The sequence below is a fragment of the Geotrypetes seraphini genome, chromosome 1 (assembly GCF_902459505.1).
Source record: "Geotrypetes seraphini chromosome 1, aGeoSer1.1, whole genome shotgun sequence".
Taxonomy (NCBI): Eukaryota; Metazoa; Chordata; class Amphibia; order Gymnophiona; family Dermophiidae; genus Geotrypetes; species Geotrypetes seraphini.
Window position 1 is genome coordinate 351658033 of NC_047084.1, and position 18346 is coordinate 351676378.

General features: G+C 44.4%; 1 protein-coding gene across 6 annotated transcripts in view; it reads right to left on the reverse strand.

The window, feature by feature from the left end:
• Positions 1 to 272: 272 nt before the first annotated feature.
• The window catches only part of KLHL8 (kelch like family member 8), an 82928-nt gene continuing 64854 nt past the window's right edge, over positions 273 to 18346 (reverse strand). For all 6 annotated transcript variants that reach the window (XM_033963985.1, XM_033964004.1, XM_033964014.1 and 3 more), the window contains exons 7-10: positions 14031 to 14199; positions 12360 to 12519; positions 11698 to 11899; positions 273 to 3443 (exon numbers count right to left, since the gene is read on the reverse strand). In XM_033963985.1, coding sequence (XP_033819876.1) covers positions 3320 to 3443; positions 11698 to 11899; positions 12360 to 12519; positions 14031 to 14199 — 655 coding nt within the window. In that variant the 3' untranslated portion in view covers positions 273 to 3319. The remainder of the gene's footprint in view (positions 3444 to 11697; positions 11900 to 12359; positions 12520 to 14030; positions 14200 to 18346) is intronic.

The window sequence follows — 18346 nt, forward strand, 5'->3', positions numbered from 1 at the left end:
AGACGCCAAACCCTCACATAAGCCTCCGGGACCCTAATAGAGTTGAGATCACTTTATCTGAATACCCCTTCTTACCTAGGTGACCCCTTTCAAGAGCCAAGCCGTAAGACAGAAGAGACCCGGATTGAACATTGGAATGGGGCCCCGAGTCAGAAGGTTGTCCAAGAGAGGCAGAGGAAGAGGATCCGCCACCAGATGGCGAATTATGCAGAGAAGAACTCTGCCCACTAATGGCCACAGAGGGAACACATACAACAGCCCCTCCATTGGCCATGATTGAACCAGAGCATCCAGGCCCTCGGCTTGACTGTCTCTGCGATGACTGAAGAAGCGGGGTGTTTTGGCGTTGACCCTTGTGTCCATCAGGTCCATGAGGAGCTGACCCCAAGACTGCGATATCAACTGAAAGCCACCGGGCTGATACACCACTCTCCGGGATCTAGCACGTGACAACTTAGGAAGTCTGCTTGAACATTCTCCACTCTGGCTATGTGGGATGCTGATATTTCCAGTAGGTGCGACTCCGCCCAGACCATGAGCAGAGTCACCTCCTGTGCCACCAAAGTGCTCCTGGTACCCCCCTGATGTCTGAAATAGGCTACCGCCATGGCATTGTCCGACAGAACCCTGACTGACTTGCCCGTCAGAAAGGACTGGAAGGCTAGCAACACCAAATGGATCGCTTTGTTCTCTAAGACAGTGATCTACCAAGAAGCCTCCTCCATGGACCAGGTGCCCTGAGCTCAGTGACCTAGACGTTGAGCTCCCCAACTGAGAAGACTGGCATCCGTCCACTGCGGCTGATACAGACTCGCCCCTTGTACCAGATGAGGGGTCTGGAGCCACCAACAAAGACTGCCCTGAGCGAAGCCTGGAAGTGGAACAGGGTGATCCAGACTGTGCCTCTGAGGTGACCACCTCCGAAGAAGAATATACTGAAAAGGACGCATGTGGGCCCCCAACCACCTCACGACGTCGAGGGAGGCCACCATCGACCCCAAAACTTGGAGGAAATCCTGCACCCAATGTCACCATAAGCAGGCGAATCTGAGATTGCAATTTGCTTACCTGGGCCTCCGGAAGGAAGACCTTCCCCAAGGAGGTGTCGAACAGCACTCCAGGCACTGAGAAGGGAGACAGCTGGCTCTTGGCAAGGCTGACTACCCATCCCAGCGACTACAGAAACTCCACCACCCGAGCCGTGACCAGGGTGCTCTCCTGGAACGACTTCGCTCGAATCAACCAGTCGTCCAGGTAGGGATGAACTAGAATGCCCTCTTTGCGCAATGCCGCCACGATGACCACCATCACCATGAGTCCGCCGACCAAGCGCAAAGCCACAAGGTACGGTGAGCTGCTACTGCAAACGCCAATGACTTGGCAGAAGCTCGCAAGAGGTCATACATGGCATCTGAAAGATAAGAAGCACCCAATTCAATCTTTGCCATCTCGCACTTGAGCAATTCCCAATCCTCAGTTTCACAGTCAAGGACATGCTCAGCCCAGCGAAAACACGCCCGAGCCACCAGCCCACCACACATCGCCGCTTGGACCGCCAGAGCTGTCACATCAAAACTCTGTTTAAGGAGGGACTCCAACTTACCATCCGGGTCCTTCAAGGCCGCACTGCCCTCAACAGGCACAGTATGCCTTTTAGAGATGGCCGAGACCACCGCGTCCACTACGGGCAACTTCAGAGTGTCCCTATCACCTTCAGGAATGGGATACAGGCAGGCCATGGAGCGAACAAAATGAAAGGGAGCTTCCGGCACCTGCCACTGTGCGAGCATAATATCCCGAATATCCTGATGCATAGGAAAAGAGCGGGAAGCAGAGCGGATCCCTTTAAGCAAGGGGTCCACCGTACGCGGGGGCTCTGACATAGTGTCCTCAAAGTGCAAAACCGAGGAGACCTGAAGAATTAACTCATTAAGCTATTCCCGCTGAAAAATGCGCACCAAAGAGGCATCTTCGCCAGCTCGGGGGTGCTCAAACCCCTCACTGGCAGAGTCCAACCCCCCAAGAGGATCTTGGAAATCTCCCCAAGGGTCCAGGTCCTCATCAATAACATCTTGCTCCTCTGGGCAAAAATCCTCATCCCAAGAGACCCTCAGGCGTTTGGATGAGAGAGGAGTAGAGGGGGGCAAAACTGCCGCTGTGAGGGGCCGCACCAGGGAAGACATTGAGAGCAAACCCCCCCCCCCCATGAGACCCCCGGAGTGGACACAGAACTTCCAGCCACCAGCACATAAGCTTTACAAAGTGCTAATATAAATTCAGGGGAAAAGACCCCCGGTGGCCCCAAGGGACTCCTGGCATACCTCAGGATTATTATTATTTTTTTTTTACATAACAGATTCCACGGCTCTCAAAGCTGGAGGGCTGACCAACCAGGGGGCCAGGCTACCGGCTGAGGCACCTCTATAAAAATATGGGGAGGTGGAGGAAGGTGGGGGGAGGGACCCAGCACGAGACCCGCCGAGTTTAACAGGACCCATCCAAGCTCTATCCAGCACAAAAGGGGAACTCAAGAGTCCAAAACAAAATTCCAACAGTAGTAAGAGGGGAGCCGAATTAGTCTTATCACCTGCTAATGGAGACTGAGGAAGACTGAGTTGCTAGGGAGATTCTAGCCTGATATACAAGTTTGTGCTCAGTCTCAACCTGCTGGTAGCAGTGAGACATATAACCCATTCGTAAGGACTATACCAGTCTACCAAGCAATACAGAAGCTTAAATTCTTAACACAATTCTAAAATATACGTCAAATGAAATAGAAACTGCAATAAATATTTATACATATCCAAATATTCAGTACGTACACTATATATACATATACACACACTATGTACACTTATATATATAAAAGTTTAAGACCATTTAAGGCGAGAGATTGTACAAGCAGTCAGTTTTGTGTGTGTGTATGTATATATATGTATATACACACACACACAAACAAAACTGACTGCTTGTACAATCTCTCGCCTTAAATGGTCTTAAACTTTTGGCACCATTTTAAGAATAAGAACTTTCAGTAAAAATGTGGCTTCAAGTGAAATCAGATTCATTCATATTTACCATATTCTGTCTTGGAAGCTTATAAAAGTAATAACAAGTGTATAAGCATCCATAAACCTAACACTGGCAATGCTTAAGTTATCCTAAGTCAGAGTTTCATACTTCATAATACAGAACGCTGCAGCAGCAAACTCATCCGTGTAGTCAAATCTTTCAAGTTGACAGGATCCTTTAAACAAAGTACTTATCAAAACATTTCTTTTATTCAGGAGTTAAGTTCTAGCTCTTAAAGCAGGTACTCTCACATACAATCAGCTACATTGCTGGATCCATGACCAACATCTCGTATTTGGCTGCTGAGACAGGCACACACAGCAACTCCTGCACCAGCCCTGCAGTGAGACACAGAGCCAACAAGCTCCCATCTGGAAAACAATGAACATAATTTTGACAAAATCAGTTGACTGCTTCAGAAGTTTTTCCTAATTTTATGAATATTAAGCTATTTTAAGCAAAATAAAAGAAACACAGAAACAGATCCCCCAGCGTAATTAAAGGGAAAGAAACTCTAAGGATAGACATGCTGAACTTTGAATCTTGTGAACTTCTGAGACTCGAGTCTGAACTGCCCAGGACCAGGTAAAACCACTCAATGGGGAAAGTTATTTTATTGCTCTTCAGGTTTTAGTTTTCCCAACTGTAAATGGAAACCAAAACAGAAGAAACAAAATAAATGCTGTTCCTTTTCCCTATTCCATTTGTATGCCCAAAATTTAAAGTTAGGATATACTGTACTGTATATTGGTATTTTGAATGAAAAATAAAAAGAAGAATGACACCATTTTACACTGTGCTATGTGAGAGCTACTGGACTGAAGCTATCCCATTTATAGGCATGAATGACAAAAGGCAAAGATGTGCTGAGACTGGAGTCGGTCCAACGAATGGCCACCCGGATGGTCTCGGGACTCAAGGACCTCCCGTACGAGGAACGGCTGGATAAATTACGGCTATATTCACTCGAGGAACGCAGAGAGAAGGGAGACATGATCGAGACGTTCAAATATCTAACGGACCGTATTGAGGTGGAAGAAGATATCTTCTTTTTCAAAGGTCCCACGGCTACAAGAGGGCATCCGTGGAAAATCAGGGGCAGGAAGCTGCACGGTGACGCCAGGAAGTACTTTTTCACCGAGAGAGTGGTTGATCGCTGGAATAGTCTTCCACTTCAGGTGATCGAGGCCAGCAGTGTGCCTGATTTTAAGACAAAAAGCACAGTTACTTACCGTAACAGTTGTTATCCAGGGACAGCAGGCAGATATTCCCACACATGGGTGACGTCACCGACGGAGCCCCGCAGCGGACAGCCTCGAAAGCAAACTTGCTTGAAGATCTCGAACTTTCGAGCACTGCACCGCGCCTGCGCGCGTGCCTTCCCGCCTGAACTAGGGGGCGCATCTCCTGAGAGGATCCTCAGTTCAGATACCTAGCCAAGAAGCCAACCAGGGGAGGTGGGAGGGTTGTGGGAATATCTGCCTGCTGTCCCTGGATAACAACTGTTACGGTAAGTAACTGTGCTTTATCCCAGGACAAGCAGGCAGCATATTCCCACACATGGGTGACCTCCAAGCTAAATAGAAAGGGATGGAGGGAAGTTGGCATATTACGAAAAAAGATTTTGCAAAACAGATTGGCCAAAATGGCCATCCCTCCTGGATAAGGTATCCAGACAATAATGAGAGGTGAAAGTATGAACCGAGGACCAAGTGGCAGCCTTGCAGATTTCCTCAATAGGAGTTGATCGGAGGAAAGCTACAGACGCCGCCATAGCTCTAACTTTGTGGCCCGTCACTCGACCTTGCAAGGAAAGACCAGCCTGAGCATAGCAGAATGAAATGCAAGCAGCCATCCAGTTGGAGATTGTGCGTTTTGATATAGGACGTCCCAACCTGTTCGGATCAAAAGATATGAAAAGTTGAGCAGATGTTCTGTGAAGTTGAGTGCGTTGAAGGTAGAAAGCCAAAGCACGTTTACAGTCCAATGTATGAAGAGCCGCCTCTCCTGGATGAGAATGAGGCTTTGGAAAAAATACAGGCAAAACAATAGACTGATTGATATGAAATTCTGAAACAATTTTAGGTAAGAATTTAGGATGAGTACGTAGAACAACCTTGTCATGGTGAAAAACTGTGAAAGGTGGATCAGCCACTAGCGCTTGTAACTCACTGACACGTCGAGCAGAAGTGAGGGCGATCAGGAAAACAGTTTTCCAAGTGAGATACTTGAGATGAGCTTTGTCAAGTGGTTCAAAAGGAGATTTCATAAGTTGAGCTAAAACAACGTTGAGATCCCAAATCACAGGAGGTGGTTTAATAGGAGGATGGAGATTGAGAAGTCCTTTCATAAAACGAGAAATCATAGGATGTGCAGAAAGGGATTTTCCATCCAAAGGCTGATGAAAAGCAGCTATAGCACTAAGGTGGACTCGGATAGATGTAGTCTGAAGTCCAGATTGTGATAAATGAAGTAAATAGTCCAGAATTGATGTCAAGGAAGCAGATCTGGGAAGTAAATTACGTGTAGAACACCAAGCAGAGAATCTTGTCCACTTTTGACCATAACATTGTCTAGTTGATGGTTTTCTGGAAGCAAGTAAAATATCTTGAACAGACGGAGAAAATTGAGAAAAGTCTGTTATATAGAAAGGTACCAAGCTGTCAAATGTAGAGACTGTAGATTGGGATGAAGCAAAGATCCTTGATTCTGCGTGAGAAGAGAAGGAAATATTGGAAGAAGAAGAGGCTCCCTGGTGCTGAGTTGAAGTAGAAGGGAGAACCAAGGTTGCCTGGGCCACCGAGGAGCTATCAGAATCATGGTGGCCCGGTCTGATTTCAACTTGACTAGAGTCTTGAGAATCAGAGGAAACGGAGGAAAAGCATAAAGGAATTGATTCCTCCAGTCCAGTAGAAACGCATCCGCTTCGAGACGCTGAGGAGTATGGATGCGAGAGCAAAATTGAGGCAGTTTGAAGTTGAGAGGTGACGCAAACAGATCTATCTGTGGAGTCCCCCATCGAGCAAAAATTTGGCGAAGAGTAGGAGAATTGATTGTCCATTCGTGAGGTTGTAGAAGACGACTCAATTTGTCCGCCAAACAATTTTGTTGACCCTGAATATAAACCGCTCTGAGGAAGATGTTGTGAAGAATCGCCCATTGCCACAATTTCAGAGCCTCTTGACAGAGGGAGTGAGATCCCGTCCCTCCCTGTTTGTTGACATAATACATGGCTACTTGGTTGTCGGTACGTACTAGAATCACCATGTCGTGAAGTAGATGCTGAAAAGCTTTGAGAGGATAGAATATCGCTCTGAGTTCCAACAGATTTATAGGACACCGCCGGTCCGCTTGGGTCCAGAGCCCTTGAGTGCAAAGACCGTCCACATGAGCTCCCCATGCATACATTGACGAGTCGGTTGTGAGGACCTTCTGATGAGGAAGAGGATAAAACAGTAAACCTCTTGAAAGATTCAAAGAGAGCATCCACCAGCGGAGAGACTTCTTTAATGAAGGCGTGATGGAAATTAGTCGAGTTGGTGGATCCACTGATTGTTGCCATTGAGATGCCAGTGTCCATTGAGGAATGCGAAGGTGAAGTCTGGCAAAGGGAACCACATGAACTGAAGAAGCCATGTGACCAAGCAGAACCATCATTTTCCTTGCTGGAACAGAGGAAAGTTGGCAGAATTGGTGAGACAGTTGAAGGAGTGCATCCTGACGTGGTTGTGGAAGATATGCTCTCAGATTGATAGTGTCCAGAGTAGCTCCTATGAACTGGAGGGACTGAGAAGGAGTCAGCTGAGATTTGGGAAAATTGATGTGAAATCCCAAACTTTGCAGAAAAAGAATAGTCTGTTGGGTCGCTGCAATAACCCCTGAAAAAGAGGGAGCCTTGATGAGCCAGTCGTCTAGGTATGGAAATACTTGAAGACCTTGGTTGCGAAGAGCTGCAGCTACAACCACTAGGCATTTGGTGAAAACTCTGGGAGAAGAAGCCAGTCCGAAGGGGAGAACTCTGTACTGAAGATGAAGATTTCCTACCTGGAATCTGAGATACTTGCGAAAGTCTGGATGAATAGGGATATGAGTATAGGCCTCTTTGAGATCGAGAGAGCACATCCAATCCCCTTGATCCATCAAGGAATATAGAGTTGGCAGAGTGAGCATTCGAAATTTCTCTTTGACTAGATATTTGTTGAGAGCTCTGAGATCCAAAATCGGTCGCAAATCCCCCGTCTTTTTGGGAACTAAAAAATAACGGGAATAAAATCCCAAGTTCCTTTGTGGAAGAGGAACTTCCTCCACTGCTCGCAGGAGAAGAAGAGCTCGAGCTTCTTGAAGAAGAAGGGGAAAATGCGACTGATTTGAAAGACACTCTCTTGGATGGCGATCTGGAGGTGCCTGAAGGAGTCGAAGAGAGTATCCCTCTCGTATGATGGTAAGTACCCAGAGGTCTGAAGTAATGAGCTCCCATTGGTGATAAAAAGTGGACAGGCGACCTCCTATGGGGAGGGGAGAATTTGGAAACAGAGAAATTTGAATGCTCAGGTCGAGATTGTCAAAAAGACTGAGCAGGCTTGGTGGCAGCAGGAGTCTGAGATTTTTGTTGCCTTTGTTGTGGAGGAGGCCGACGAGCAGGAGGTCTAGAAAAAGCAGGAGTTGTTTTCTGCGGATAGCGACGTGGAGTTTGTTTGAAACCTCTAGTTGGTACAGGTTTAGGTTTTGGACGAATGAGGGAAGCAAAAGAGCGCTCATGTTCTGAAAGACGCTTTGTAGCTGCCTCAATAGAGTCATCGAATAATTCATTTCCTTGACAAGGAAGATTAGCCAATCTATCCTGAAGGTTAGGATCCATGTCCACTATCCGTAACCATGCTAATCTACGCATGGCTACTGCAAATGCCGACACTCTAGACGAGAGTTCAAAGGCATCATAGGAAGCTTGTAGCATGAAAAGTCTCAACTGAGAAAGAGTCTTAAGGATATTTTTAAATTCTGATAGGCGATTGGTAGAGATGTCCGGGTAAAATGAAGATAAAATCTTTAAAAAATGGTTGAAGTAGGACGTAAATATGTAATTATAATTAAGAACTCTATTTGCCATCATAGAGTTCTGGTATAAACGACGTCCAAACTTATCCATGGTACGGCCTTCCCTACCAGGAGGAACCGAAGCATAGATTTTGGAGGGATGTGCTTTCTTCAATGATGATTCTACAACTAGAGATTGATGAGAAAGTTGAGACTTTTCATATCCTTTACAGGGGACCGTTCTATAATGAGATTCTAATTTGGATGGGATAGCAGTGATAGAATAAGGAGTTTTCATATTGCGAGTGAAGGTCTGCTGTAGAACAGGAGTCATAGGTAATCTGAGTGACTCTTTTGGAGGATGGGGAAGCTCCATATCCGCTAAGTATTCAGGAGTATATTTTGAGTCTGAATGAAGGTCTATCTTGAGAGCTTGGCCCATGTCAAAGATAAATTTGGCAAAAGAAATTGATTTTGGATCAGATGTTTCCTCAGGAGAACCACTGCGAGATTTATGTTGAACTGAGTAGGATGGAGAAGCCTCTCTAGAATATGGTGAAAGGTCTGATTCCAGACGCAGAGTGACCGAAGAAGCTGCACTGTGAGTTGGAGTAAGAGAAGTAGCAGGTGTACGTGTTACAGAATGAGTCGAGGTATGTGTAGGACTGTCTCGACGGACTGGCTTCGACGGTGTTCTGGATCGAGAAGGGCTTCGAGTCGAGGCTCGTCGAGATCCATGCTTCGACTTTGACTTCGAAGAACAAGGTAAAGAAGCCTCGGTATCCAAATTCGAAGACTCCCTCCGAAGCTTAGAAGGAACAGGTCTTGAATGCTTCGATCGATGCTTCGGAGGAGGTGAGCCCGGAGAAGACTCTGATGAAGAAATGTTCTTCGGTGTCCGGGATCGGCCTCGGGAGACTGGAAGCTCTGGTTGAGTGACAGGCTGATCAGTCCGAGGCAAGGTCGAGGACGGGACCAATTGAGCTACCAAGGAGGAAATCTGAGTTGTGAGTATAGATTTCAACATGTCCTCTAGCATCGGCACCGAGACAGAAGATTCTGACCTCGTAGGTGCAGCAGTACGCTCCGAAGAGGGCGACCTCGAAGGTGAGTATTCCCTTATCTTGGAGGTACGCTTCGAAGGTGGACGTGTCGAGGACTCTGGTGGCTTCTTGGATACGGCACCTGAAAGGGAACTCGGAGACTTACCCCCCGTAGAAGACTTCGTGGATGGCGTCGTCTTCGAGGCAACCGAGGCAGAATAGGTCGAGGCCTTCGAGACCGAAACTCCAGCCGGAGTCTGGGTCGAGGCCTTCGAGACCACAGGTGTCGAGGTCGTCGGAGTCGAAGCCTTCGAGACCGGAGCAGCCGCTACGGTCGAGGCCGGATCCGAAGATTGCTCCATGCCAAAAAGTTGAAAAAATTGAGCACAACGTCGTCGAAAGGCCCGTGGAGTAAGGGTGAAGCAGCGATGACAATCTTCTGGAGAATGAGAAGAACCCAGGCACTGTAAACAACGGCAGTGGGGATCGGTGACAGAAATCACCCGATTACACTGTCGACAACGTTTAAACCCGGTAAGAGGCCGGGACATGGAAAAAATAAAGTCCGTGTCGAACGAAGGAGCCTAGGCCTAGGCCCAAAGCTCGACGGCCGAACAAAAAAAGAAAAACAATATATTTTTTTTTTTTTTTTTTATGAAAAGAAAAAGAAAGGAATAAAAAAAACAAGCACAGCGACCGACTTTAAGAAAGAAACAGCCGCGGTGATGAGAAGGCAATTGCTGCAGAGAAAGAGAACGTGTCTTCTTGTCTCCGCGGAAATAAACGAACTGAGGATCCTCTCAGGAGATGCGCCCCCTAGTTCGGGCGGGAAGGCACGCGCGCAGGCGCGGTGCAGTGCTCGAAAGTTCGAGATCTTCAAGCAAGTTTGCTTTCGAGGCTGTCCGCTGCGGGGCTCCGTCGGTGACGTCACCCATGTGTGGGAATATGCTGCCTGCTTGTCCTGGGATAATGGGATCGTCACGTGGGATCTCTTCACAGAGAAAGGTAGGGGAGGGTCATTAGGCTGGGCAGACTGGATGGGCCTTGGCCCTTATCTGCCGTCTATTTCTATGTTTCTAATTTGAGGGCAATTTTAAACTCCTTTTGGCTTTGTCCTTTGAAAATTCAGAGCCAGCAAACCAAGTGATGTCAAAATAAAATCCCCAAGTCTTTTTCTTCTTTACCTCTCTTGCACAACTAAACACACACATGTGGAAGACCAAATCCTGTTTTAAATATGCCCTTTTATCTAAATGTGTCTAATCAGCACTGGAATCCAAAATCAAATATACATACAGTACAGTCTCGGTTAACCGGGTCTCAGTACCAGGACTCTCATACAACCAGCAAAAAAATTGCACCAGTTGCATCCTGAGCTGCAAATCCTCCATCCCTCCCTCAAGCCCACAAGCCCTGAGCAGCTACGAAACCCCTCCCTCCTGTCTCAAAGCGCCAGCGCGGCAACGGTCCTGAGCCACAAAGCCATCCTCCCTTCCTCTCTCAAGGTCCGAAACGGCAGAAGCAGGCGGCGGTCTGGAGCTGCAAACTCCCTTACTCCTTCCTTCCCCAAGCACAGCCAGTCAGCAGGGGGCAGCCTCAAAATAGGCTGCTCGCGGCCAGCCCTGCAGGGCCTTTCCTCTGACATGTCATTTCCGATGCAGAGGAACATTGGGAGGACAATTACTGATATTTCCTGCTTGACTGGAAGTGCGGTACTGTGGAAGTGCTATTTTAGGGTGCTTCACTGAGCCTATTTTACTAAAAAATAATTGCATAAAATGGGGGGGAGGCCTTAGATTTTCTGTTAAGTCTTAAATGCGGCAGAGAACTGCATACTACAGCTCATGCCTTTTAGGAGTGCTGACATGTACAAATCATTTGGACAGCTATTATATCAGGGGCATCAAAGTCCCTCCTCGAGGGTCACAATCCAGTTGGGTTTTCAAGATTTCCCCATTGAATATGCATTGTATGCTAATAGAGCTCATGCATATTAACTGGGGAAATCCTGAAAACCTGACTGGATTGCGGCCCTCGAGGAGGGACTTTGACACCCCTGTATTATAAACACTACATAGGAGCCTTCGTGTCTGCTCAGCTGCTCACTGCTGATTCCAATGTTTATCCAGTTGTTATCCATCAGGTTTTTTTGTATTGACATACTCTAGGACCCCTGAGGAAGGAGTGTTTCTTCGAAACACAGACCATGTCGAGTCTGGGTTCATCAATCCTTTTGAATACAAACTGTTTTATGATTATATTTTTATGTATTTTTTATGATTGCTCATTAAAGACTTGGTATCTTGTACATCACCACTGCAGTTTTTTTCCTTTGTCTTTCGACTTGACATTTCACTGCAGTTTTGTTGGATCCTTTGTTTGTTGTTGCCCCTCAGTCACATCAGGACATATAATTTAGCTGAAATTAGTTTTAGGGAGGTCCTCTAACGAAAATCAGAGCGTCCCAAAAGTAAAAAGATCTCTCCCAGGTACAGTATAAGTGAACAAAGAACTGATCAAGAATGGATATGAAGTATTCCAAAATTACCTGTTCATCAATGAATCATAGGCTTCCACTGTATTTAGATATGAATTGCCATTATGGCCACCAACTGCAAATATTTTGCCCATTAATGTTGCTATGCCAACGCCACCTCGAGGAGTGGTCAGCTCTGCAACATACTCCCATTTGTTGGCACGTGGGTCAAAACGTTCTACTGAACTAAGTGGAGAATTGTCATCAAATCCACCTGCAGAAATACAACAGATTACTTAAACCCATCTGCAACAGCAACTACCACAAAACTGATTTAACCAAAGAGTCATCTCGATGGAAAAGGATACAGAGAAACTTCAAAAAGCCTGTTATGGGACTTTTAATTTTTAAAATGACACTTGCTAAATCAAGATCCAGAAACAATTAAAGAAGAAAAAAAAAAGATGTACCTGAAAAACATGTGCAATCAAATTGGTATTGTACCTCTCCCTGTCTTCCTTTTTTTCCTGAGATCTGTACCTTTAGAAGGCTAAACTTTTTTTTGCCCTTATTTCCTTATACTGACATCTTTTTCCCTCTTTGCTAAGATGCTCTTTATAGGTGGCAATTTTATAAAATATTTTCCAACTGTAAAATCTGCTTTATTCATGGAAAAAACTTTTCTGGTCTCTGTCCCTGGTTTGCCTTACAATAAATGCATTATTCTTACTTACCAACAACATATAAGCAGCCATGGAGTTCACTGACCCCATTCCCAGCTCTTCGCTGACCCATCTCTTTGATTTCTGTCCATTTGTCCAGATGTGGATCATATCTCTCTACACTTGAGAGGGAAGCCACACCATCATTCCCACCTACTGCAAACACATGGTTCTAAACAAAAGAAAGAAAATGAACTATATTATATGGCTAGAAATCATGCTCTGGGAGTCCTTCAGTACTGTAGTTTAGACATTACTATTTCCCTTTGAATTAGAAATGAGGTGTTAAGGGTTGGGACATGTATGTCAAACTGCATGCCATAGAATTTTAAGAACTCAACCACTACTTGTTCTACTAAAATGTTGTTTGTAAAAATATGGACAAAGGATATTTAACTACATCAGCATTGACTTGAGAACATAAATGTGCCAGACTTATTGAGAAGTCCTGAATAAAATCTCACTCTCAGTTGTCAGACCATGCTTGCAGTTACTAGGACTGGAGGGTAATCTCCTGTGGGATAAGCAGAGGGTTGTAGGCCGCAAATTCTGACAATCCCCAGTGGGCCTCACTGGTTCACATTCAAACAACCAAACTTCAGTTTTCAGTTCTTGCTTCTGCTGAAACAAGGTGATACGTTTCAGCTGCAGTTCTGATTTTGGCAATTAAATGGTTATACCAGGAGTGCATGAACATCAGCATCATCCCTAAGGGCTGCACACATAAAATTTCCTCACTCCCCAGATAAAATCCCCCCCAAAGATAAATTATCTTCCTTCCTTCACATAAAATCCCTCCACATAATATTATTTTGCCAATATATGATCTCCTTCATAGCTCTTCTTCCTTATCTCTCTTTCTCACACCCATGGTCTCCTACATTTCTCTCCTTCCTACCCATTTTCATCTACCTGCCCCACAGTCCATGTACTGCAGTAGTTTCTCTCTTTTCCAAGCCCCAAAATTCCATATGCCTACGTTCTCCAGATCCCAACCTCATCCCCTTGCCTCTTTTCCTTACTCACCACAAGCAGATCTTTCCTCTCTCTTCCAGTCCTGTGGGACTGAAGAAAAGTACCCACTCAGCTAATTCCAGCGATGAACTTCGGTATGGAAGTGCCTTGGCACCACATGCACAAAGGCCAAGAATATCCTACACCCTCTGAAGCATTCTGTGTACCTTGGGACCACATGCGAAGGGCCCTGTCCTGTTCCCTCTGAAGAAAGAGGAAAGATCTGTTTGTGGGCCACATAAACCTCGTTGTTAGGCTGCATGTGGCCCGCAGACCATAGGTTTACCACTCCTAGTTTAGAAAGTGCCAGTAGAAATTTTAGTTTTGGCTAAAACAGAAAAAACATTTTCAGTCAGCCTCTACTGGCAGACTGATCAGGCACACAACCCTCATCTGTGTCTACATATCTGGCACCATATCTACAACCATAATTTCCTAGTTAACTTGCTACTATCTTGAAACCATTAGTAGCTTCTGCACCTTTCAGCTAAAGAATTTTCAGGCCCATTGAAAAGATCCATTTTTTGATACGGTCAGTCTTCTAAGTTTTAGACTCCGTTTTCACTAGATTTGTATGCATTGTATCCAGGCTTTAATATGCTTTACAGAAAAAATACAGAACAATATTCTGCGAAACAAAATAAATTACAGTTAGCATCATTCACTTACAATAAGAGCTACTGATCCAACTCCTCCCCTAGGTGTATTCATTGGAGCTACAACACTCCACCGGTCAGATTCAGTGTCATATCTCTCAACGTCATTGAAACATGTATTATCATCCAACCCTCCTATGGCATAAATGGGGCCTCCTAGGGATGCCAACGCAATCCCCCTCCTATAGAATAAAAAAAAAGAAAAGAATACCAAGGATATTCATATTGCTTTTACATTACACTTAGAATAACGGTCCCACACTTAGCAGCCTGGTAGGAATTCTCCTGTGTCATCACAACATGCAAAAAAACATAGCTCTACGAATTCCTTGACTAGCAATGTAAGAGTAAAGATTCAGGCTAGGCCTACCCTTATTATTTGAAGAGTGAAAAGCAAGCACATATAGATCTCCAGAATGATGAGTATTGTGCTAGACTGTGGGACTGTCTGGTTGCTCTAAGAGTAGCTTTAAATTACAGGCTAAATTATCCATGAACATCTATGGTAGACCTGCCAAGGTATTCCAAAAAGCTTAGGTAGAGAAGGAAAACCAATATATCGCAAACTGCACACTATTGTTTGTTTATTGTGAGCTTCTATACCACTACTAATGAATGGGAAATCAATTCAGAGTGGTTTGCATGAGCTTCTGTAAAAGGTGTTACAATACATAAGCTTCTGTAAAGTGAACCTCCTGAGATTTCAGGTATGGCGCGACACACTGGGAAGGAGAGGCACCGGCACCAACTGATTGCCTACAGGCAAGAGGCACGTCCTATAGACAAGCAGCCAGCGCCTCTTCTCTTCAGCCCTCTTCCCTTCTGGCACCCCCCCCCCCACCACTGACGGCTCAGGGCCTTCACGCATGTGCATGACATCATCACAGCGATGTACGTGCACTTCCAGGTGTCTCAAGCCGCGGCCACTACGTTTAGTGTGTCACGGCTTGAGAAAGTTTGCGGGACACTGCTGTAGACGTTTTAGAGTGTACAGAATACCTAATACATATGCCACTAGAGAAGAGACATAGTAAATATGCGAGACTTCCTTCAGTACATCTCATGAGTTGTGCACACCATCTATCCTAATGAATTATTTCTAGCTTTGAGACTGGACTGGGACAGACTACATGTTTTACAAGAACAGTTCCCAATATGGAATTAAAATTTAGAATCAACCTCAAGCAAATCTTAAGTCTTAGCAATAGTCAGAACAGTTGTGTATAAAATCTGCCTACACTAAGAATTGATCTGAAATTTAGTGAGCCAAGAAAACAGTTGTAAGTTTAAGAGAATTATAAATTATAGCCAACTAAGAATGTTCTACATATGATCCAAGATGGCTGCCACCATCTGTTGCTGAAAAGACGCTGGAGGGTGTCTTTTTTCCTTACTGCAATAATGCCGAAGAGAAGGGGTAGAAGCGTCGGTGGAGCCTCCCAGCGCTCGAGCCCCGCAGTCCTTACCGTCGATGACATTTTCCGACGTCTTCAAAGCGAGCCGAGTCGTTTGGGGAATCGCCCGATGGGAGCGCCGGCTGAGAGGAGTGCTTCGGCGGACAACCCCGGGCTGGACGTCACGCTAAGCCCCGACGTCAGGATGCCTCCCCTACAGCCGTTGCTGCTGGGAGCTAGCTCTCTGAGGGAGGAGAGCATGTCTGAAGAGGCAGAGTTTTCCTCTCAAGAGGCCAGCGAAGCGGAGGGCTTGCTACAGGGAACAGCACAAGGGGAATTTCTCCTTGTAAGAGAACCAGCGACCGGGACAACCATGTCTGAGGGTCAACAAGGCTCAAGGGAGGTAAAACACTCGGATGAATCAACTAATATTGCACAGGTACTTTCCTTTGCCCCTATTCGACCCCCTGAGGTTACATTGGAATCCTTATGGGATTTGGTCTCTAGTTTGGGTAATTCTCTCAGTCCTCAGATAAAGAATTTGGATAAAGAATTACAAGTTCAGAAAGAAGAAATTAAAATTGTTAAACAGGACATTGTACTTATAAAAACTGAGATTCAAGAATAAAAGAAGGACTTAAAAATGTTAAAGAGCAACCAAGATTTGATTGTGAAAGATAACCTTAATATGAGAAGAAAATTGGAAGTACTTGAAAATAATAGTCGGTTTAATAATTTGCGTTTGATTAATTTTCCGAAGGTTGCGTCAATTCCTCCAGGAGAAATGATAAAACGTTACTTTCTGGAAAATTAAAAAATTCCAGAGGGTTCATTTCCACCATTGTCAAGAGTGTACTATTTGCCTAATAGAAAAAATCAGGACTCTCAAAAAAAAGATGGTGATGGCAGACCACAGGAAAATCCTTTGGATGTTACAGCTTTATTGGAACAATCTGATAGAGAGGTGGCTAGTTCAGCCACTCTCTTACTGACTGTAGCTTTGGCTCCGACAGAGATTGGATTCTTAAACTTTTCTTCAAAAATAGATCCAGAGATTTCCTTGGCTTCCATATTCAAATTTATCCTGATGTTTCGAGAGAAACTCAGAAAAGAAGGAGGGAATTTTTATTGTTAAAACCTGGTGTGACCCAGATGGGGGGATTATTTTTTCTTAGATATCCTTGTAAGTGTGTAATTAGATATAATTCCCTTAAATATATTTTCTTTGAACCGTCTCATCTGACTGCTTTCCTCTCTATGAAGCGCCTAGAAAAAGGAGAAACATCTGTGTCTTAATCAATTAATTAAGCTCTCTTTCAGCATCAGATGACGTCTTTTGGTTAAATTTCTTATTGTACTATATTTACTCCTAATTCCTTAATCTTGGATCCATTGTTGAGGACTAGTGTATGATTAAGTCGGACTTATTACCTTTTATGTAATCTTGATGTAATTTTGATTTATTTTCAAGTTTGAGAATAGTCAATGATATGTTTTCTTGATCGTACTTTTCTGTACAAGATTGTAATGCTTGTTAAAATTTTTAAAAATTCATAAATTAAAAAAAAAAAAAAAAAAAGAATGTTCTACATATAAAGATGGTCAAAGAGATATGTAAAAACATTTGAAACAGAAAATAAAGAGGAAAAAAAAGGCTGGTCAAGGCAGAGATGCAAAACAGAAATGCATGAAAATTTTCCAGAGCTTCTGAAAATGAAGGGAAAATTAGATACTTACCTCAGTAATCTTCTTTCTAGTAAATAGGCACCTCATTCCTGAAGTCTTGGGTAGTCAATACCTTCCTACAAGACTTGTGTAGAGCCTTATCATGTTTTTCACTCTGCCTACCATCTCTCTGGGCTATCCTATGATTCCTTAGTTTGTATCAAACCAGATGGTCAGCCCTAGAGAAGAGATTTACGAAGAAGGGGTACGCAGACTTTCACAGCGAAACAAGTCTGTCTGCTCTAACACATATAATATAACATTGAAAATATGAACCATTGAACATATACAAACAAACAAAACTGTGGAAACTCAATGTTCTCAGACCTTTGGTTATAATTTATTACAAATTTTTCTTGATAGAAGCAAGTTCAACAGTATAAACTTTATCTATATATCATAAGAGGACCCAACACGGGCCGTGTTTCAGCTAAACACGCCTTCCTCTTTCATGCTGAGCATTTTTGGATTTCTACATTTGGATTTTTGTTTTTAGGATTCATCAAGACTTTTTTTCCACATCTGTCAAAGACTATATTACATTCTGGATCCCTGAGGAAGGCGTGTTTAGCCGAAACATGGCCCATGTTTGGTCCTCTTATAATATATGTTTATACTGTTGAACTTGCTTCTGTCAAGAAAAATGTGTAATAAAATTATAACCAAAGATCTGAGAACATTGAGTTTCCACAGTTTCGTTTGTTTGGATTTGTTCTTCTTTTCCTGTGGAAATTTGGGTCTTCTTGGTTTTGCTGTTCCATTGAGCATATAAACATTCAAGCATATAACAAGGTGGAACTAACTAGCCTCTTACCCAAGTGCCACCTGCACCAATAGTTTCAGGGTTCTGAAGGATACCCGCTGAAAGCAATATAGTAGCAGTGTGTTCCTTTATCCTTGTCCTTATTTGATAAAGGAAAGAAATAAGAAAACCGGACTTCCTGGATAAAGGGATTGAGGGATACAGATAGCAGCAGAGGTAGGTTATAGAAGTAGAGGTAGATTATAAAGGTCAAAAATTCACTTCACAGGTCAAGGACCTGGTGGGCCGCCGCGGGAGCGGGCCGCTGGGCGAGATGAACCTCCGGTCTGACCCAGTGGAGGCAACTTCTTATGTTCTTATGTCTGAAACAGTAGGGCGGGCTTCAGGAATGAGGTGCCTATTTATTAGAAAGAGGATTACTGAGGTAAGTACCTAATCTTCCCTTCT